This window comes from Balaenoptera acutorostrata, chromosome 1 (genome assembly GCF_949987535.1).
Source record: "Balaenoptera acutorostrata chromosome 1, mBalAcu1.1, whole genome shotgun sequence".
In the NCBI taxonomy this organism is placed as follows: domain Eukaryota; kingdom Metazoa; phylum Chordata; class Mammalia; order Artiodactyla; family Balaenopteridae; genus Balaenoptera; species Balaenoptera acutorostrata.
The window spans coordinates 59,322,546-59,346,054 of record NC_080064.1 but is presented as its reverse complement, the minus strand read 5'-3'; the positions used below and the strand labels follow the sequence as shown (position 1 = coordinate 59,346,054).

Here is a 23,509-nt window from a genome sequence, read left to right as displayed (position 1 = left end):
CTCCTGGCAACTAGTGGATAGAAGCCAGGGCTGCTGCCAGATACCCTGTAGTGCCCAGAAGAGCCTCCACATTTATCCAGCCCCAAATGTCAACAGTGCCGGGGTTGAGAAACCCTGGGGTAGAGGGATGGGGGCAGGGTAGCCAGGAGTATTAAGAGGGAACAGGCATGTGCAGTTCTCTGATTGTAAAGAGCCCAGGCTTTGAACAAAATATTGAAATAAAATGATGATGATATAGTGTAGGTGTAGCCCCATAATCCTAACTTGCCTTTCTAAAATGTCAATCCTTTCCATCTTCCCAGTGTCATGTGCTGATTAAATAAGTCCTGCCAAAGGTTTAGATGACATTTTTTTGCACCTGTTAATCTGTTTTGTTTGTGTTGCCCCCATGTAAAGACATGACTAGCCTAATAGAGCCATCCTGAAGTAGTGATTCTGTCAAAGAAATGGGCAATCCCCCCAAAATGAATTTAAAGTCGTATAATAACTTCAGTTCTCTATTCATACTGTGAAACACGGTAAAGAAGACATATAATCTGTAACACTACTTCTGGAAATCCCCCTTTTCTTCGATGCTTCTGACTTCTCTCTTCCAAAATACCCTAAAACCTCCTCTGGTAAAATTTCCCCCCAAGCCCATCTCTTCCACTTGTCCCTTTTCTCTTGATTGTGTATCATGAAAACTCAAAGAATCCATTTAGCAATAAGTTGAACCCTTGCTGGGGGCTGGTGAGGGCCTGCAACAGAGCAAGCAAAACCAGCATTCTCTCTATCTGCAGGGAGGAGGAGATGGAGTAGGGAAGACCCACATTAATACTTTTGGCTATAGTTATTTTCTAATGTTATTAAGCCCATTTCACTGAGGAGAAAATTAAGAGCTAATTCTGTGTTCAAACAACAGGCTGCTTAGGATATCCCTGGGATGTTTCTTAGGGAAAGACATCTTAGACGTTCAAGTTAAAATTCTGATAGAATGATCTCCGATTGCTGAGAACCTCTGTTTTTTTTAATGACCCAAGGTTCAGACCTTCTAGTTCCTTGAATGTTTAGATAAACACATCCCTAGGGGGAGGGAGGGGGAGACAGGATAGAGAGCAAGGAGCATGTCACCATCTCCCACCAGATTATTCTTCTCCATCTGGTGGCAGCTTTCTTATTATCAGTAGTTAACATTCATTAAGGCCTCACTATGTGCAAGGTACTGTGATAGGCTCTTTTTACTAATTATTTTATCTTTACAACAAACTTACGAGGTGGGTACTCATAGTAAACTTTTACAAAGGAGAAACCGGCATTTTGTAAGGCCATGAAAATTGCCCAACTAAATTGCTAGTAAGAAACAGAGTTAGATTTGATCCCAAGTTTTTCTGAGTCTAGAGCCCTTGCTTTTAATTTCTCTTGTTCTGTTTTTGTAGATGCCTACAGCAACCTAAAGAACCCTTTCAGTGAAAGCATTTCCCTTGCTGCACTGTAATTGTCATTTTCTCTTATGGAACATTTTTTTCATAGAGGGTAATCTGGGTAAATTTTGAAATATATTAAGAACCCAGCAGTTTAAATGAAAATCTGAATGAATGTTATGGATTGATGTCTCGTTAGCAAATTTTGTCCATGATCTTTTGGCTTAGGGCAGTGTTTGCCATGACTTCCATTTCTTCTGAATAATAGACTCAGCTCTGTTGAGCCTTTTTCTATCAACCTGAAAAATAGAGGTTGGACATACTCCAGATTATTTCATTGTATTGGAATGTCTTTGTGTTGTTATACTGCAAGTGTATGGGCCATTGGCTGGAAGCTGGAATGGAGTTTTGGGTTTTTTACCCTAAACGTTTTCATTATGATTAGGTTGGACCACCTTCCCATAGTATGTATTACAGGGGTATATTTCATCGTGCTGAATATATCAGTATGAAATTTTACATATACAGTTGGCTCTAGCTTGCCTTTGCTTTCTGGAATAATTTGTTGATGTCAGCAGCTGTTGGAAGATAGAAAACACCCAGAGCCCATTTCGGCCTCAATAAGCAACAGAGATGAGTAGGAGATTACAGTCTTTTCCTCTAACAGATGTGAAAATACAAGGAAAATGAGGGGAGAAGGGGCTAGATGGGCAAGGCATGGCAGCCTGTAGTGTTGGCATATACATTGATCCTAATTTCAAAGGGTATTTTTCAACCTTAAAAGAATGACTTTCACCATAACATAGAACATATAAATTCCCTTTAGAGTCGAAGAATTTCTAAGTTAGGAGTGTCCAGCAGTTAAAATACTGCCCTTTACAGTTGAGAGAACTGGGGCCCAAGATTGGTTGAATACTTTGCCTGCTTAGTGGCATATCCAGTACTAGAACTCCACAATCCTGATTCCTAGGATACTTCATTTTGCCAAGGTTCTTATCCTAAAACTTGTAGTAATTCAGGATAGCAGACCAATTTGTGGCCCAGAGTTGAAGCTCTAAATGTCTGAAGAGTGCTCATAGAATATAATGATGGAGAAGGCCCTAAAGGCTGTCTTTCCATCCCCATCCAGTGCTCAAATGTCCTCTGCACTCTTTGCACTTACCACGTGTTTCTAGTAGGAGCATTTGTACTCACACAGGTATGAGCAACTCATTGTCTTCAACTGGTCAGGTTAACTTCGGACCATCTGATTTTTGTTGCTCTCAGATTTCCTTCCTTAGAACTTGCAACATTGGAACCACCTAGAATAAATCTAACTCCTCTTCCAAATCTTAGTCATTCATGTATTTGACCTTTTATCTGTAACACCCCCTGCATCATACAGACTGAGCTCTTTAATTTAACGAGCTCTACACCCCCAGCTTCTTTATATTCTGCCTGTCATATGACATATCACTCATTTTCCTTTGATTCCTCTCCTAGCAAATGACATTGCCATCCATCTGCTGCCCATGCAAGGAACTTGGACATCCTTGACTTCTCTCTCTCACTCATGTCCCGCGTTAACCAACAGGGCCCACAAATTCTTCCTCCTAACTAGCTCTTCCCTTCAGTCACAATTGCATTTGCCCGTCACCATTCAGAAGCTCCGTGTGTCATCTCAAGACTTCTGATACCATCCTGTGCTCCACAGTTCCTTCAACACCAGAAGTCTTCCATTGCTTTTCTTTGCTACTCTTTTGTGAACTTTCGTATGTAATTCATTGGACCACAGAGAAAATCTCATTTAGAGCTGCTAGGTAAATAGATCATAATGCCGCAGGAGATTCTTTTGCCCAGGTTTCTGCCTGAGCTGTTTTGTAGATTTGATCTCAAAAGTAGGATTTGATGCCTTTAAAAGCAAGTGACTTGTGTAGGGGATGTTAATGAAACAGCCAAAAATTTCCCTATATATGTTCTTAGGAATATAGATTTTGTTATAAAATCTTCAAATTTGCAGCCATTAATTATATACGCTTAAGTCTAAGATGTGACTATTTTATCTCATTTTGTCTCCTGTTTTCTTTCCATCATGCAGGACTTGATCCCTTCAAGGCAGTGCTGGTATAGGGTAAATAACTGTTAAGTCCTACCTTTGTGAACCTCAGTTTCCAGGAAATAATGCTGAAGAGTGGTATCTAAACATGCTCCCACAATTTTAATATTGGCTGCAAACCCTCATAGTAAACAGGTGAAGGCTAATAAGTAAACTGGCAATTGAGGCAATGTGGTGTATTGGAAAGAGCAGCAGATGTGAAGTGAGACCGGGGTTCAAGTCCCAGCTCTGCCACTTACTGGTGGGACAAAGCCACCAATCTTCTGCATATGCAGTGCGGACCATTATAATAACAACCTCACCTGTTTCCTATGAGGATTAGATTATCCAGGTGTCTGAAAGTGCTTTGTAAAATGCAACGTGCAGTTCACATATTAGTTAGTGTTCATGTTTATTGTTAACATTGATAATATTGATAAAAGTAGAATATCTATAATTTATAAATAATACATGTCTGATAACAATAAATGATAGGTAATAAACATGTGAAATTATTGTAGAATGTAATAGGTACTTCAGAACAAAGCAGCTGTTTCTCCTAGGAGATTTAATTTGGGGGTTTTCTAACCCTAAAGTTTCACTCCAAAGGTGTGCCAGTGGTGAGCTTGCTGGTTCATAGAGCCAGGTGGCCACCTTTTTGTCTCCCCTACCCACGGAGCTGCCAAGAGCAGCTTTGGGGGCCTCTACAGGGGCTCTGAGAGATTTTCCACACAAAAGCTTGTTCACCCTCCATGCTGGGTTTCTGAGATCATAGCCAAGGTAGTAAATTATAAGATGCTATAATTCACTTTCCATAGGTGGTCTTGGCTGCATTCCACAGCCTTTTGGCTGAATGGTGGCTGATTTTGACTCACTGGCACAAAGTCAGAAATTCAGCCCAGATGACTGGTTTGCTGAGCGATGAGCAATAGTGTCAACAGATGAGCCGTTTGCTTTCTCTGTGGAGGACTTTTGTGTTCACTTCATGTGTAGTTTCTAGTGTTTTGAGTATTTTTGAAGTGATGGAGAAACAGTAATTGTAGGTATTTTTCAGAGCTAGAGGTTAGAAATACTGGATGTACCTGTCAAGCTTCTTAATTTAATCTCTGTTCGTTGCCAGACACCAAAGGTGAGGGTCAGTGTTTTTAATCTGAACTCAGGATTGCTCCCCCAATTAGCACGTCTAATGGTTGGCGGATTTTATGTGCTAAAACTCTGGCAGGGCTCTTTATGTGCGTTTTATTATTTTTTCAAAAAGAGGGAAAAAAAACTGGCACTAATCTTGAGCCTAAAGTAACTTCATGTTTACCACAGCATTTCAAATACTATGTAAGAATTTGGCTCTGTGTCCCAAAGCACAGTAATTTTTTTCCTCTTGGTTCCAGCGCTCCTCAATTCCACGGGATCCAAGCCAGACAAGTAATGGAAGCCAAGTGGCGCTTCATGTTTGCTGTGTAGATTCTGACAAATGTAGAGTAATTCTTCTATTCCTCAAAGCTGTTGCATCTTTGGCTCCAGAACAATTGAGGTTGCAGGCTAAGCATTTAAAATCCTCATCAACCTAAGATGTAAACATACACTATTTTTCAATATCTTTTAAGGAAGGAATGAATTACACAAGTGTTTGCTACAATTTCTGAACCTTTCCTGTCAAAATTTCTGTCATTTATTCATAAGTTTATGTTGTAGGGAACTGTTTTAAAATACGTGTTTGACTTGTGTGTGTACAGTACAAATTACTTTGCATTCATCTCTGCTATGTGGGGTGTGTGTGTGTTTGTGTGTTTTGGTGGTGGTAGGTTAGTGTAGAGGAATGTTCTGCTGTGTTTAAAAATTTAGCTTTCTTAGAACAGATGTTAGCATAATTAACTACTACTTACTGAAAACGGCTGGCAAGAATGAATTACACGTCACTTAGTGTACCCCGTTACGCCCACTGGGGCATAGCTAGGATAATTCTGAAAATTACTTCTCCAGATCTTGGCCCTGCACACCCACTTTTGGTTCTCTAGTGACTGAGATTGAATCGTGAAATAATATTTTAGTTAGTAATCTCGTAAGATTTAATTGGTATGGTTGAAATATAGGAGAATTTTATCTTCAAAGTCAATGGCAGAGGTAGAGTGAGTGTCTGACCATTACAACTTCAGAGCAATTTATGTAAAGGAATTAACAGACTGAGTCAGTTAATTCTGAAGCACTCAGTTTAACACAAGTATTTACACTTTCTTTAGCTGAAAAGTTTTGAAGTGGTCATTATTATGAGACATTCTAAAACTTAGGTACATGCTGTGGTAGATACTAAGAAATCTTTTTAGGAACTGACCTGGAGGGAACAGTAAGTAGAATTGGTCAAGGAATTGCTAGTTGTCTAAAACCTCCCAACTCAACCAGATAACATGCTCTGGCTACTTCAGTTGTACAGTATATCCCACATGTATCCTTTTAACTGGAATTAAGGTAGAAGGTTTCTGAGCTTAAGAAAGGCAGGTGCAATCTCTGAGGGAATTCAATTTAATACATTTAAAAGCTAATTTTTAAATTTAGCTGAAGATTCCTTTATGTTAAATGAGTGTTTGGGGGGGTGGTTTGAATAAAACTTGTAGTTGTAGAAATAACAGGTATTCATCTGGTCTCCTTGGTTTCTGTGGCCACCTATGTTCCTCTGCCCCTCTTTTCCCCATGCCCTCCCTTGGGAGGGAATCAAAAATTTCTAAGCAAACCCTGGAATTGTCCAAGGGCCTTAAAGGCCCAATGCATTTCATATAAATTCTCATTTAGGCAAGCGTAGATATTCAGATAGGCACAGCTTAGAACCAATTTGAGTATATAATCTTTTATGAACATCTTATACATACCATCCATGATGAACATCTTATACATACCGTTCATAGCCAGGCAATGGAAGTTTTCTCTATATTACAAAGTGAAATGGATATTGAGCCATTTAGCTTTGTAGTTCAGGTGAAAACTGTGGGGCTTACATTATCCAGCTATTGCTTTTATTCTCTACTTTCATAGATACAGACATAGGCCAAGTAATTCTTAGTGCGCCAAACATTAATTCCATGCTTTTAAATCAGCCTCAACTCTTTTTAAAAAATAAAGTCTAATATTCACTTCCTAGTATCCAAAATCTTTTAGGGAACAAGGTAGAGAACAAATAAACAAATTAAATTGTAAAAAATAAATAAACCAATTATTCATGTTTATACAGGTCGGAGATCATGACAGCAGATTTTGAAGTAAGACCAGATTTCAAGAGTTAAATCAACCTCCCTCTTGAGTCAGTAGAAAGTATCTGCTAGCAATTGTCTGTGTTTTTATTTATTTATTTATTTATTTTCACTTTAATATTTTAATACGTCTCTCTTCTAAATATAATTCTGTCACATATTTTTTACACCTATATAAACAGCTTAATAAGTTATTTTAAGAAATAGGAATGAAATTAAAGGAAATAACACCTTAAATTTTTATTAATTAGCAAAAGCAAAATAATCAAAAATAAGAGTAATGAACTCTTATACAAGTGCACCATTTTCTACAACAAAGAAAAATAACACTTTCAAGAAAGTAAATAATTGTAAGAATATAAATAATGTACTTTGTTTAAACAGCTCTATAGTTTACCTGGATCAGACTTATTGCATATATTTCATAACAGTTTAAAAATTTCTCCAGATTTAAATGTTAAGTCCCCAAATTTATAACATTATATATCACATTTCATTCCAGAAGAGAAAATGACCTGGTCTCAGGGATAGTTGCTTACAGCTTGGATATTTTGTAAACTTTTATATGAAGTATTAATACAATTTCTTTCATTCAGACAATTAAAACAATTTTCCTGGAATACAGTAGGGTACAAAATGTGTAGAAATCTTATAGTTAAATGGGATCAAATCAGACAGCAAAGATTTACCAGACCATAAAATCTATGAAGACAGGAAGCAAGTGATTTAACTTTCAAGATGTTAATTTACAGATCTAACTATTCATTTATGTTTGACATTAAAACAAATTTTGAATAAGTACTGTTACAGCATTTTTTTCTAGGGACAGTCTTATACTGGTTGGGTTATTCTGTCCGTTATTATATATTCATTATTAGATCATATAATTAATGGGAGTCTACTCAGCTTTGTTTCATTTCATTAATTGTAAGGGTGTGTTTAATGTTTTTCTTCCAGTTTTATTGAGATATAGTTGACATACAACACTGTATAAGTTTAAGGGGTACAGAATAATGATTTGACTTACATACATCATGAAATGATTGTGTTTTTAAATCAGTGTGTATAGTTTTGTTTTTTCATTTTTGTTAGCTAAGATGCTATTATAAAAATAAAATTCTCTAAAATATTTCTGAAATGTTTGACCATTTTTAATTAAAATCGTTACTTTTTCAATTAGAGAGGTTCTGGTTATTAATGCTTGTAAACATGAATTACCCTTTTAATTGGTCTGTTTTCCACATTCCTTCCCCTTGGAGCCCAAAGCACATTAATCCTGAAATATCATTTCGGTTGCAAGGAAGACAGTCTTCCTCTCATTTAGGTGAAGGCTATGCTGATAATGGAGACTGCACAGGCTCTTTGGAGACCCCATTGCCTTCTCCCTTCCTTCCGGGGCACCGTGTTGCTCATGTCTGGCCTTGTGGCTACCTATAAGGTGCCAACAGTGTCTTAGAAGGAAAGATTCCCCCAAATAAAAGTTCTTTGTTATCTGTGGGTCTCTTCATGTCGCTGTACAAAGTGAAGCTGAGCCTGTTGGGAACAGAAGCCAAGGCCCCCTAGAGAACTAGACCCCTGGTAGAGAAAGCAAAGGGCTGTAACAAGGCTAGGGCTGTGCAGCATTTTCACCTAGTAAATGATCTCTTCTTAAATTTGATGTTCAAACACAGACCGTACAATTGGCCTTCGGTATCCTCAGATCAACCAGCCAGGGATCGATCTGCTCATCAGGAGGGCTGACTATATTGTGCCATTTTATAGAAGGGACTTGAGCATCCTCAGAATCTGGTATCCATAGTGGCCGTGGAAGCAATCCTCCACGGATACAGAGGGACGACTGTATTGTGGTTTTCTAGATAGCCTCTGACCCAGCACATGCTCTTCTTCAGCGCCTTCCCTGCTCCTGTCTCCTTTTCCACCTGGCTAACTAACACCTGCTCTCTTTGAAGTCTAAGTCCAGGCCTCGGGCAGGCAGCTCTCCCAGCCCCCTTCACGAATGATGCCTCCTGTGCAACATCTGTAAGGGCACGTTTCAATCAGGATGGACTTCTCTGCCAACTTCTCACCCTCCCACACTCGACTGTGAGCAACTCAGGGTCTGGGACTGTCATTTGTCTCTATCTTTAGGTTGCACAGTGCCCGCATAATAGTAATACTCCTAGATAACTGCTACAGGAATCTTCTTTACTTGTAATAAAGCAAAGAAATAAATAGTCTGTGTTGGCTTAAACGGAGACCATGTGTCATGTCAGCATGTTGTAATTTTATTTTAACTTTTCTAGGAGGCAACCAAGTCTTGTGTCTCTGTCCAACTCTCTAATTAAAGGTTCTGGCGGGAGTAGGGGCTAATGATTTGATGTTGACTCAACTTTGAGCATGATAGCGGTAGTGGTTGGCCAGATAGTAATTTGTAAACTGGACAGCCATTTGAGATGCCATAACAGGAAGCTGACTGGAGTCAATGAATATTCTTCCAAAAGAAGTACAGGTTTAGTCATTGTTCACTTACATTTTTATTCAAGGTTGCATTGTAATGATGACTGGAATTTTTGCCTCATTCTAGTGAATTCATTTCTCCTGCCTTTCAAATATCTGACTATGTCCCTTTCTCAGGTAATGTCAGGGTAAATATAGTATCACCACAGCTATAATTACTTTTTCCTGTAATTATTTATGTATTGTCTGTTTTCCCCATTATTTTTACATTCCACGTGGCTGGTGTCTGTTAGGTTCCCTCAAGCACCTAACAGTGCTTTGTGCATAGTAGGTATTCAAGACATTTTTGGTGAATGCAGTATGAGCCTTAGTGATGTATGTCACTGAAGGGTCACTGAATTTTTAAAGAGGCTTCATGTTGTGTTTGTGCAGTTTTTCACAGCCTCGAATTAGAAGTCTTATTGATTTCACATCACTTTAAATGTTGTGTAGTGTCAGATTTCACAGTTCTCTGCTATTGTGGAGAGACGGAGGCCAAAAATACTGTGTTGAAATACAGATTAAAAAAAGGGAAAAAAATGGCCTATGTTTGACACGGTAGAGAACTGGCCTCAAAATGGGGTGGTGTTTTCAAAGAGTAGCTTGTGTTTTATAACTTCTGTGCCTACTCCAAAAGTTGTGTTAACCTACCATAAACTAACCAGTCCATAGTGCCTGGGCATATTCATTTTGGGCCAAACTGCTCTGTCTATGAAATTGTACTGATGTAGAAGTAGCTTTGGGCCACTTGTTTTCAACTAAGTCCTACGAATGGGTAGAGGAGACATTTATAATATGTGCCGAAGCAGCTGGGTGATATTACATTACTATCCTAGGAATACTGAGGAGTGGTTATTTTTAGCTTTCACCTGAGCAAACATGACTCAGTTTGTTGACCTGAATCCATCTAGTTCCTTCTTAAGTACACAAACTATTAATCCCTAGAACCACGCTGGTGACTGAGGCCTTCCTTATGTATAACTGTTGGTTAGTTGACTGTGGCTTGTTCAAAGGTTACAGATAATTTCAGCTTCTCCCATTTCATTCTTTTCTCTTACAATAAAATCCCTCACACTTTTTAAAAATTTAAAGACAGAAATCAAAGTTCTTTTGATTTTAGACACTGCTTTGTGATCTACGTAGTCACATTGTTGGCTATAGCTGATGAAAACACCTTCTATAGTAGGCAATCAGCTAAGAGCTATAGACTTTGTTTTTGGCTTACTTTGATATGCTTTCTACATAAGAAACACCTGGAAATTCACTTTTAGCTGGAGTAGGAAGTTGTCTTGAACTGTAAACATATTCAGGGAACATTAACTGTCCATGTTTGAATATCAGAATGTCTGTTTACTTTCTCAAATGATACAAGGGTTTCGCCTTTTGAGCACTATTAGAAATGGAAAATGTTGAATTATCTTCAGGTTTTTTAAGTTATACAAAAGGTTTTTTAGACTAGATTTATTCAAGTGAAGAAAAATACTTGTGATTCTTATAGTATAGCTTGAGATGCACTTGCGGCTTCCCACGTTCATTGCCATGATATTTATGAAAATATTAGTATTCCTGGGATTTTTTTCTTTATGTAAGAAACACTAGACTAATGAAAGAATGAACATAAGTCAGGCTGCTACAAAGGCAGGCGTTCACCGTGTCCATTAAAAATGCAGCCTTTGTGCCTGTAAAGTGTTCAGCTTCTCTGTTATTAAGTTTGGAATGTGGTTTTGGAGGTTAACTAGGAACTCAGATAGTTATTTTTCATTTTGGTCTAAGGAGGGAGAGACTTGTTTTTCAAAAGGAAAAAATAAAGAAATGAAAAAAGGTTAGGTTCATTTTGGAAGAATAGAAGTTTTAAAATGTAGTAACTATTTTCTGCAGCAAATAGTCAGTTTGAGTATGTTAGCCAAAAATAGAATTCATGACTTTTGTCTCCCTGTTTATTCTCCAACCACATTAAAAGAAGTTTAGTTAAATGTGCCATTTGGTCTTTGTAATGTTGGTGGGCTATTTAGCAGAGTCAGGATAACCAAAGTTTGATTGGTTCATATTTCTAATAATAAGTGAGATGTCTGATTTTAGATGGATTAGGTGTAAAATGTATTCATGATACAGTTTTGAGTTTTAAAGAAAAACTTCCCTGGCATGGATTAGTGGTGGCTCTGTGTTGTGGTATTGAGGATACTGCATTGAAGAACTTTCAGCTAGAGTTTAGCAGTGCTGTGTTTTCTGGTAAGTTTTAGTAGGCATCGTCCCAACTTTCTGGGAACATAACGTTTTACTACTCAAAATTTACTGTTAGGATTGATATTTAGGGATAGAAAAATGTGTATTTGAGCACTAGAAGTAGGGCAAAGTATTAATAATACACACTCTTGCATCATAAGTGACTTTTCCTCTTGCTTTACATATTCCTCTAGCTGCTATTTGATCTCTGTCAAGTAAGAGATGATTTCTGTTCATAAAGGGTCTGAAAGCACTGTATGTCAAGTATCATATGTGCAAAATTAAACATATTTAAACCATGTACATAAACCAGATTTATGTTTTCCTTCCACTACTTTCAGAGAAAAGTTTTATAAATAGATCTAAGAATATATTGTAGTAGAAGGATCTACATGAATAAAACTAGGAAAATTTTCAAAGAGATATTAAAATGGACTGCAGTTAATAGAGAAGTGATCACTGTTCTTGGGTGAGAAAACTAAATGTCAGGAAAGGATGCCGACTCTGTCCACATTCATTTATAGATGTAATGTAATTTCAGTCAGATCCCAGCAAAAAATATAAACATGAAATGGCATGGGGGAGGGGTTTTACTCTATCAGATATTGATATAAACCATCAGTTTACATGACTTAAAACCATGTTGTGTTGGGCCATGAATTTACAGTCCAATACATGGAAATAGACTAGATTGTCCAGAAATACCTATTTGTATACATAAGGTAAAGGTGATGTCATAAAGCAACAAAAAAGGAGAGTTTGTTCAGTAAAGAATAATTTAAATATTTAGAAAAATGAAACTAGATTCTCACCTCATCCCTTATAACAAAACAAATTCCAGGTGGATCAACTATTTAAATATTTAAAAAATGAAATTGTTAAAGATGACTAGAAGGTAAAAGTTTATTGAATTTGGAGATTAGAAAGTCTTTCTATACACAGAAGAATGGGAAAAACATAAAAGTGTGATTGAAATCTGGGATGAAATCTGGGATTTCTCTGTATTAAAATATGCCGTAAACAAATTGAGACAGCAGAGGGAAAAGTTGAGGTAAATCACTAACAAAACATATTAGGCAAAGAATTATTCTTATTTATAGACAACCTTTACAAAACAAGGAGTGGGGGGTTATAGGTAAATTAAAAAGGTGTATCGTGTGATTATTTTGCAACCACTAGTTGAAAAATTTTAATTATACAGAAAATATTTATAATATAATAGCTAAAATTAATTTTATATTTTTTCATGTACTTTCAAGCACTGTTCTGAATACTTTTCATATGTTAATTTGTTTAATATATACGGCTCAGAGAGTATGACAAGATCTGAGACATCGAGGAAGTGATTCCAAGGGAAATCGAAGCCAATGACATTGTGTCTTCTGTCCACAGTCCCCTCCCCTCCATGGAGATGAGTCCTTGGTTCCAGTTCATGCTGTTTATCCTGCAGCTGGATACGGCATTCAAGCTATTATTGTTGCCATTTAAGAGATAACAAGACTAATACACAGACAGGTTTAGAAATTCACCCCAAACTTTGCTAGCTTGGATTCATGGTGACACAACCAGAAATGAGAGAGCCAGGCAAGTTGGCTTCACAGCTTGTTTTATTTACCACTGTTCTACTCTACTTTGCTAAGTGATTAAAAAGAAGCTACAAATAGGTATGACCCTATTTTGTAACAATATGTGTTAATATTAGTATGTATTTTAAAGTTATACAAATTAATTCCTCTATAAATTTGTATCTAGTTACACACTCATAGAAAAGACAGATAATACTTTGATATTTTTCCAACAGTGGTTACTTCTCTTTAGTGGGATTTTGGGTAAATGTTGTTTTGAACTTCAACATTTCTGTATTTTGCAAATTTTCTGTTATAATTATGTGACCATTTTATAATCACAAAATTGTGTTGTTAATGTTATATATTTCAAATTTGATGATCCCTCTTGAAATGCATGTATCGTATTTTAGTATACCCTTAAAGTGTCAGTCAGTGTTTGGGTTCCATCCTCTGATAGGTACATTAAATGGGGGCCCAAAGTCAGAAAAATTCTTTCTCTCAATCAAAAGCAGTGTTGTAGAATTTCAGAGTTAAGAAGAATCTTAGAAACCAGCCGTCTTGGTTGAATTTTAGAAGCCAACCATCTTACTTCTCAGATGAGGATCCTGAAGCTACTATAGATTTAACCAATTTACCCAAAATTATCTGAGAGTAAGTCATTCAACCAGGCTTCAGACCCAGGTCTTCTGACTTCAGACACTGTGTTCTGTGGAGCCCCAGACGTCTCCAAGCCCTCAGGCAGGTGGAAAGTGAAGCACAGTTGATTTTTGTGACATTTGTTTGGAATGAGGAGGTAACTGAACAACACTGAAGAGAACAAATGTATTCTTTCAATAAATAACAGTCACTGAAAACAGTGGGAAGGCTCTTGGGGATGCTTTATGATGCCTCTGGAGGTCACTGAAGGATCCTCATCTGGATCTGGGAGATCTCTTGGTATTAATGACCTCAAGTTTTAGAAGGTGGTGTGAAAAATGGAGAGAGGACAGTAGTGGAAAGAATATTAGACAGAAATAGGCACTTGCGTGGATGATTCTTCTAAAACAGGAAAATATTCTCTTTTCAGCTCCAGGACCCACAACGGCAGTGTCCTACATGTCAGTGAAATGCGTGGATGTCCGTAAAAACCATCACAAGACAAAATGGTTAATGCCTTGGGGACCCAACCAGTGTGACAAGATCCGAGACATTGAGGAAGCGATTCCAAGGGAAATCGAAGCCAATGACATTGTGTTTTCTGTTCACATTCCCCTCCCCTCCATGGAGATGAGTCCTTGGTTCCAGTTCATGCTGTTTATCCTGCAGCTGGACATTGCATTCAAGCTGAACAACCAAATCAGTAAGTGCTTTCTCCCCATCCCTCTCCTATCCTGGAGAATTTCTCTCTTCAGGCTTTTCAGAGCCAGTTATAATAACAGTAAAATAATAGTATTACTAGTGACAATTATCGACTGCTTTCTACTTATTAGACACTTTTCTGAGTACTCTACCTGAATTAACCCATTTAATTCCTAGAGGTAAGTCTTATTTCATTTTACACATAGAAAACTCAGGCATCAGTGAGACTGCCCAAAGTCAGAAGGCTAGAGAGTGGAGGAGCTGGAATTCAAAGTCAGGCAGCCAGAGCCCTGCCCTAACCAAGTTTCATCACCTCTCTAGTGCCGAGAGGGAGCTCATCCTAGTGGAGTGATTTGAGGGTTTCTGAAAGGTCCCATCTTTCCAAATGTCTTTTCTGGCTGGGCTTTGAGTGAAGCCATTGCCTTAGAAAAATATACCTGTCAAAATGGGAACACCAACCCACGAGCACCCATTTTCCCACAAACCGGGTTATTTTTCTAGCTTACTCAATTGTGATTCAAGACTCCGAGGGCATGAGGCATATAAACATTTTGTGAGGAGGAGATTATTGGGTGATTTTGGAGAGGAAGATCCACTTGTGGCATCTGAGGACAGTATAGGGAATCTGAAAATTGAGAGGGAAGAGAACATTTTTTACTGAAGCAGGATCAGGGGTGAGAGTGAAAGAGAAAAAGGTGTCTTGAAGACAGCTCTGCCTAGGGCCTGTCCATGGATTAAAGCACTTTTTCTAATTCTAATTTTCCTGTATCAACAATTATCTTGATACACAATCATATTGATTTTACTCTGTTTAGGAGTAGGAGCAGTATATATGCCTGATGGACATTTTATCTGGAACAGATTATGCTAAGATAATTTTTCAGAATGTAGAGTTTCCACCCTACCCCTAATTCCTTCAGTCTCTTACCCATTATTTCAAACTGTTTTTGATTACCCACTACGGCCACATACCAAATTGATGGCTGATTGATGGCTGGACATGTGGTTACCCGTGAAGACACTGTCCTTCAAGGGGCTCATAGTTAAGTGGAAATGACAGGCAAATAACCAGTCATTACAGTATAGTATGCTAGGTGCTGTGACCAAGGTATACGCAGGAGCTGTGGGAGCATAAAGAAAAGGCTTCAGAGCAGAGAAAGGGAAGGCTGCCTTGGTGCGCACACACACACGTGTGTGTGTGTGTGTGTGTGTGTGTGTGTGTGTGTAGAGGTGAGCAGACACATCTTTGAGGCGAGTGTTAAATAGTGAAAACCCTGACAAGGAGTTGGGGTGAGGGTGGGTGCAAGTGGAAGAGCACTTTAGATAGAAGTAATGGCTGATGGGCACATCTGGACCTTCATAACAGCATTCAAGTGATACTTCCCACATCCCTATTCTCTTGCCTATTGACTTGCTTACTCATTCATTGCTTGCGTTAACATATTTGTTCATTCAAGCTGTATTAAGTCTCAACCATGTGTTAAGCAGTAGGTACTGAAGATACAAGATTGAACAAAGCACTAGGGAAGAAGTGGTTGGGAGAAAGATACTTAAACATACCATAAGGAAAGATAAGTGCTATAAAGAGAGGAATATGCCATATAATGTGTGAGATTCGGGAAGGAAACTTTGCTATGAGGTTAAAAACTGAGACTAAAACTAATGTATATATCTTGAGGTTTGGGTTTTCATATTCCTAATTCTAAGAATGTATTCAAGAAAAGGAGAATTACAACAGTTAGAGGAGCCATGGTAGGCTGACATGGGTAGATTAACTGGCTTATTTGTGTTTTGGTGTGAAGGTCAAGGACAGAGTACTCTGTTATCTGGTTGCCTGTTGTGTATTTCAGGAATAATGTTCCCAGACTCCTAGCTCCAAGTATAAAGGAAATGATTTACCCTGTAATAGAAATTAAATAATTGTTCTGTATTGACTGTATTAGTGCTGGGTATAACAAATTATCCTGAAATTTAGCAGCATAAATCAATAAGCATGTATTATCTCTCTATTTCTCTGGGTCAGGGATCTGGGTACAGCTTAACTTGGGAGTCTCTGGCTGAGCTTCTCTTTTGAGGTTGCAGTCAAGCTGTTGGTCTGGTCTGCAGTCTCATGAGAAGGCTTGAAGGCTCAACTGGGGGAGATCTGCTTCATGTGGTCACTCGTGTGGTCGTTGGTAGGCCTTGTTCCATCACCACATGGGCCTTGCCATGGAGCTGTCTTACAGTAGGTCCCCCCCACCCCCCAGTAAGGGCTAGTGATGAGAGAGAGAGAGAGAGAGAGAGAGAGAGAGAAAGAGATGAGAGAGAGAGAGAGAAAACTCAGGTGCCTAAGACAGAAGCCACTCAGTCTTAGAAGTGACATCTCATCTCTTCTACTGTATTCTACTGGTTAGAAGTGAACGAGTAAGTCCAGCCCACACTTGAGGGAGATTATATAGGGCATGAATATCGGGAAATGGAGATCATTGAGGACCAATGAGTTGATCAATCAAGCCTATATGATGAAGCCTCCATAAAAACCCAGAAGGAGAGCTTCCAGGTTGGGGAATCAGAATGCTTCCACGTGGCACCGTACTGGACCCCAAACTCCATGAGGACAGAAGCTCCTTTGTTAGGGATCTTGCCCTATGTATCTGGACGTTGATTTGTATCTACTTTAATATCTTTTGTAATAAACCTATAATCTAGTGAATAAATGGGTTTCTGAGTTCTGTGTGCAGCTCTAGCAAATTAGTCAAACCTGAGAAGGGGGTCGTGGGAACCTCTGATTCGTAGCTACTAGGTTAGAAGTACAGGTAACAACCTGGACTTGGCGGCTGGCATCTGAAGTCTAAGGAGGGGATCGTGGTATCCTCCAATCTGTAGCCAGTAGGTCAGAAGCGCAGGTAACAGCCTGGGCTTGTGATTAGCATCTGAAGAGAGGGGCAGTTTTGTGCGACTGAGCCCTTAACCTGTGGGATCTGATGATATCTCTGGGTAGATAGTGTCAGAATTAAGTTGAATTGTAGGACACCCTGCTGGCGTCAGAATTGTTGGATGTGTGGGAAATTTCACGCCCCATCCTTATTGGTGGTCAGAACCTATTACATATTTTAATAACTTCACAGATGAATTGCTTCCCATCAAATATTAATTCTAAATATCAAAAATGCCTATGTTGGTAAGGCTTTAACTAAAACATTGCTATATGTAAATGAAATGTAAATGCATCTTATGGTTTTTTTTCCCAAGTACATCTTCAGGTTCCAAAATATATTTTATCTTCATCTAGAAAAAGAGTGGACTAAAGATTCTTTATCTTAGAAACATACTTTAATTTCTTATAACGTGAGGGTCTGCACTTAATAGGGGCACACTAAAAATTTTTTTTCCAAGCGGGGGCTACTCTTCATTGCGGTGCACTGGCTTCTCATTGCAGTGGCTTCTCTTGTTGCGGAGCAGGGGCTCTAGGTGCGCGGGCTTCAGTAGTTGCGACGTGTGGGCTCAGTACTTGTGGCACACAGGCTTAGTTGCTCCGTGGCATGTGGGATCTTCCCGGACCAGGGATCGAACCCGTATCCCCTGCATTGGCAGGCAGATTCTTAACCACTGCGCCACCAGGGAAGCCCCCCACACTAAAAATTTAACAAGACGGACAGCTAACAGTTCCTTCAATAAATGTATAAAATAACTGAAACCATAGAGTCATCAAGAAAACCAGATCAAAAAATGCTTATTTTGAGCAGTAGCTCTGGGTGGGGGCTGTTGACTTTAATATGAAAATGTTACATTTTGGGTTTATGAGAATATTTTTTCCTTAAATGTATTCTCCTTACCTTTTGCTTATGGGCACTAAGGAGGGCATTGATTAAAGAGGGATGGTATGTCTTTGTTGATTGATATAGACATATACACACATACATATATTTAAATTATAATAATATTTATAAGACATGGTAGGTCTGGGTTTTCCCCTGATCCTTATATTAAAGAGTATGTGCAACTGCCGGTTCACTTTTTATATTTTATCATTGTTTGGATGCCTTTCTGACAGCAAGAGATGGGGCAGAAGAAAAAAGATAAGTGTGGTGAACAAGATCCTGTTATATGTGGATGGCTTTCTGTTTATCAGAGATTCAGCTCTAGCAATATTACCTCAAATGGAAGGAAAAGTCAGGACCAATCCTGTTTTTTCTTTAAACTTTCCTAGACAGTCTGTGAAATGAGTTTCAGATTTCAAGTAATAAGAGATTTCACATTTGGACTATGAAATTAAAGTTAGGATTATATATATATGTGTATATATATATGTATTCAGAGTTTTCATGTATCTTTGAAGGGTCTTTGAGCAGATAAAATAATCTAAGGACTATATATTTTAAAGGACAGTCATTTGGTGCTAAATTTTATTCCATTTTTAAATTTATTTATTTATTTTAAAAACTTATTTATTTTTGGGTGAGTTGGGTCTTCGTTGCTTCGCGCGGGCTTTCTCTAGTTGCGGCAAGCGGGGGCTACTCTTCATTGCGGTGTGCAGGCTTCTCATTGCGGTGTCTTCTTTTGTTGTAGAGCACCAGCTGTAGGTGTGCGGGCTCAGTAGTTGTGGCATGTGGGCTGAGTAGTTGTGGCATGTGGGCTCAGTAGTTGTGGCTCACGGGCTCTAGTGCGCAGGCTCAGTACATGTGGCGCACGGGGCTTAGTTGCTCCGCGGCATGTGGGATCTTCCCGGACCAGGGCTCGAACCCGTGTCCCCTGCATTGGCAGGCGGATACTTAACCACTGCGCCACCAGGGAAGCCCTGTTTATTCCTTTTAAACTTTCAGTTTAAGATGATACAGGTTTTGGCTAGGATTTGAGATCTTGACAATCCGTCAGAAACTGAATAAGCATTGACATTCACTTTAAAAACTGGTCATTGTTTCATCAACTTCAAGATTTCATCAGACTGATGTTTTTTGGAGGGAAATGATATTATAGGGTAATTTATAGTAATAAAAGTGTTTAGAGAATGTGTATATTTTATTTGATTGTTGAGAAAGACGATATTCTATGTTTGTTATTTAATAAAAGTAATCCATACTTGAAAAAGCAATTCTAAACAGAATCCCTACTCTCATTTTTTTTTTTAATTTAATTTTATTTTTATTTATTTATTTATTTATTGCTGTGTTGGGTCTTCGTTTCTGTGCGAGGGCTTTCTCCAGTTGCGGCAAGCAGGCGCCACTCTTCATCGCGATGCGCGGGCCTCTCACCATCGCGGCCTCTCCCGTTGCGGAGCACAGGCTCCAGACGCGCAGGCTCAGTAGTCGTGGCTCACGGGCCCAGTTGCTCCGCGGCATGTGGGATCTTCCCAGACCAGGGCTCGAACCCGTGTCCCCTGCATTGGCAGGCAGATTCCCAACCACTGCGCCACCAGGGAAGCCCCCCTACTCTCATTTTTTAAACATAAACATTTAAAAAACCTACAGTTGTCATTCAATAGTAAGTATGAAAAGTAGTAGCCAGTTCAACTTGTAAATGGTGATAGTTTTAAAACTATAGTCTGCAGGATCTGGGAAGGGAAAGCCAGTTGAATAGAATCTAGTTCTAGATGCTTAGAAAGTGGACTTTTCAGTAAATGCCAATTACAGGTGGCCCTCCGTATCTCATCCTTGGATACTGAGGGCCTACTGTACTATGGTACTTTGTATAGGTGACTTGAGCATCCATAGATTTTGGTATTTGCTGAGGGTTGGGGGTGGAGGGTGGTCCTGGAAACAATCCCCTTGGATAACGAGGGATGACTGTACAAATTCTGAGCAGACCTGTCTGTTGAAATCTATGTTTGGGTCACCGCTGACTTTTACCTAAACATTTCAGAGGCATGGAATTAACGTGTTTGTCAGGGCACAAACGTGGTGCTTCTATAGAGTTGAAAGAGAGAACTTCAGTTTTTGCTCTGGAGAGTTAGAAAATGGAGGGAGCGTGAGTGGACTAAAAAGTGTCAGAAAAAAGTCAACCTAAACATCTGGTGTCTGGATGGTTGATCATTGAGAAAAATGAATGCTTATCTATGTGATGGGCTTAGATTGTTCTGTAACAGCAAATTCTGTTATTTGAAAATATCCTCTAGAGTGGGTGTATGTCATTCTTTTTAAAGTGTTTTATCAGTCACTTAATTTATGTATGTATTTGTGAAATACAGGTTTGGGTTGGCTAAAATGGTACCCACTTGTAATGGAATGTCGCTCTACTGATTACAACTGCAAGTCACATACTTAGGATAACCTCAGACTCTCCATGGGGCTTCTTTTGAGACACTTGGATGGAGAGATCAAAGAAGGAGGGTTTTCTTGACATGTCTCTACCCAGCTTTCAAATCTACTGTTGAAATAGAAGCACTGAAATTCTTTGGCAGAAAGCCTCAAGATGGATTGATCTGTCTTGAGTAGTAAATCTAGGATATCAGGGGTCTAAAAATCCCTTAGGCTGAAGAAATACTGATAAATGGTGTGGGATGGGGAAAGCCAGAGCGTTTATTCTGTTCTTAGGTAATGAAGTCATTATGTCTTGCCTCGAACCCCGTGCTGTACGCTATAATTGAGTATTGTCTTACTTGCTTGTTTCATTCTTGCAAATGACTACATGTAACGATGGAATTATTTATATAACAAGTGATTTTTCTTTTCTCAAACTGAAAACATTTCTGTAAAACATTTCTAGTAAAAACACGAAGTAGAATGATATTATTACCCAGTCATTTTTCAAGTTAGATGGCTGAGTGTCCTGGGAGGAAATTGCCAAACTTTTTATGAAATGATTGTGTGCTTCCATTTGTGTATCTATTATAGAATGTTAGTTAGACACGACATGAAGACAGTTAGAATAAAGGAACAATCTTCTGACTGTAAAAAATAAACTGTCACGTTATCTAAAATGATTAGGGGCGAATTTATAGAAGGAAGAAAGACGGAATCCTTTTGTGATCTTATTGTTGACCATCAGCAAGAGTCATGGTTCTTAATTCTATTATATTTTGAGATGCTTCTTGGGAAGAGTCCACAAAGAGAGCTTAATGGGGCAGAGGATTCTGTACACCATAAAACTACAACTACTGTGATGGAACAGACCATTGGTAATATGGTATTCACATAACTGGAATTCCATGCTTCATCAGATAATCCTCTTTAACAAACTATATTGAAGTAAGTCACTGAGAAGAAATCTAATTCTACCCTCCCACTCCCATTCCCCCACCTCCCCTAAAAGAGACCTTCTTTGATTCATGACCATGTTACAGTCTCTATTTATAAGAAACATTTCTGATTGGACAGTTGTTATTACAGGCTGGTGACACCAAGATTTTTTAAGTTACCTTTTAAATTTCTTTACCTGCCCCAGAGTCAAAGTGAGCAGAAGTAAAAACTTCAAAATTTTCCTCTCCTCTCTCCCCTCCCCCTTAAAAAAAGATAAGCTGAAAAAGCTCAAAACACACCAGAAAGATGTGGCAGACCTAAATGGAGTGGGGTATGAGGTGGTGGGTAAAGGTAAAGAGGTTGTCACTATTCGAGATGGATTTACACGGCCAGTCCTTTTTCTTATGGAGTCGTGTTTCCTCTTCAAACCAAGGCTAGAACCTAGAACTTACAAGCATGACTCAGTCTTAGCTACTGACTTGAAACAGAAAGAAACTAAAATCATGGGAGAAGACCATGTTTTGTTGATTAACCCAGGATAGTGAATATTAAGGACATCATGTTTGTTTACTCTCATTGATGGATTATCTTTCCCTGTGCGGGAATCTTCAGGCACAACTTTGGAATTAACCATTGTGAACGTGTTTATATTGGCAGGAGCGTGGGAACCTTTGGCGTTGTTTTATTTGGGTGTGATGGGTGTAAGCACGTGACTTGGACAGCATCACTATAAAGCTGTCTGGATCTCTATATCTGGCTCATTGGTTTTGTGTTATGTATTTCCAAATGCAAAAATCCAGTTGAGAAACAGAGTTGGGCTCTTTCAAAACCTTCCCAAGATTTTTTTATTAATGTTTATAGTTTGCTGTATCCATTCCCTCCCGCTTCCTTCCATTCATTGACTTACCAGTCAATTTAACATTGGGCGCTAGATCATTTTGGATTGGTCTTTAGTATTAGCAAAACACTCATCTATGGTGTTGAATAATTTGCAGTAATTGTTACTAAACATCCAGTGTGTGATTGCAGACTCTGAGCGCTGGAAGATTGGTGAGAGTGCTGCTGGTCTAATTATCTTCAACCAGGAGTCTATGGGTAGGGTTCAAGGGCCACACGAGCCCCTGATACTGTGTGAAATTTTAGTCATATTTACTTATGTGCATTTTGGGAGTAAAAGGGTTTGTGGCTTTTGTCAGGTTTTCAAATGGGTGTTTGGCCCAAAAATGTTAAAGGACTAAGTCCTTTAGTTTACTAGATGAGAAAACCTTACAATACTTGCCCACTGTAGCACAGCTGGCTGGAGACAGAGCAGGATCTCCTGGTGTATATCAGCCATGTAGGCAGGTGGATGGTACCTAGCAACAAGTAGCTACCATATACAGGGCAGTGAGCCTTCTACCAAACAGCGGCCTCTAAGATTCTTGGACAGAAGTTGTGCTGGTCTTTCTAAAATGGTGTATTCTCTATGTTTTTTTTTTTTAAATCTCCCAAGTTCAGGAAATGTAGTGCAGTCTAGAATCTAGACTAGGAGGTAGGCTGGTCCTGTTTATAGTGCCACAGCTGCAGATCACCCACGTGTCTCATTTCCTGCTCTGAGTTTAGAATATAAATGAGGAGATTCTCTTTGCATCCGTAACAAGTATATCCTGGTTACTAAAATAAAAGCCTGGTGACATCAATGAAAAATGGGAACAGCAAAGCCACCAGCAGCAGCAGATTCCTTGTTGGCGCTCCACTATATATAAGGTGTTTTTGTGCTTTTACCTCCTCTTCTAATTTGGGGTATTCTTGTCAATATTTAAATGCCAGTCAATCACCACATAGCTAATATGAGGTTATTTTATGGGGAATCATACCTTTATTTTGGGTAACCTAAGAAAATATGAAGTAAGATTATTTTCCGGATGATGCTTTTCAAAGCAAAAGAAAGTTAGATGGGGAAAGAAAATCCTTTGTTAAGCAAAGCAGAATTCTACTTGCAAAAGTGCCAGGGATTCTACAATGGAAAAAACCACTTTCTTCAACATCTACCTACTGTCTA

General features: G+C 38.8%; 1 protein-coding gene across 4 annotated transcripts in view; it reads left to right on the top strand.

Moving 5' to 3' along the window:
* WLS (Wnt ligand secretion mediator) overlaps positions 1 to 23,509 on the top strand; it is a 108,908-nt gene that overhangs the window by 22,591 nt on the left and 62,808 nt on the right. For 2 of the 4 annotated variants that reach the window (XM_007182903.2, XM_007182905.3), the window contains exon 2: positions 14,043 to 14,315. The exons of the other annotated variants lie outside the window; for them this stretch is intronic. In XM_007182903.2, the coding sequence (XP_007182965.1) occupies positions 14,043 to 14,315 (273 nt within the window). The remainder of the gene's footprint in view (positions 1 to 14,042; positions 14,316 to 23,509) is intronic. 4 annotated transcript variants of the gene reach the window in all.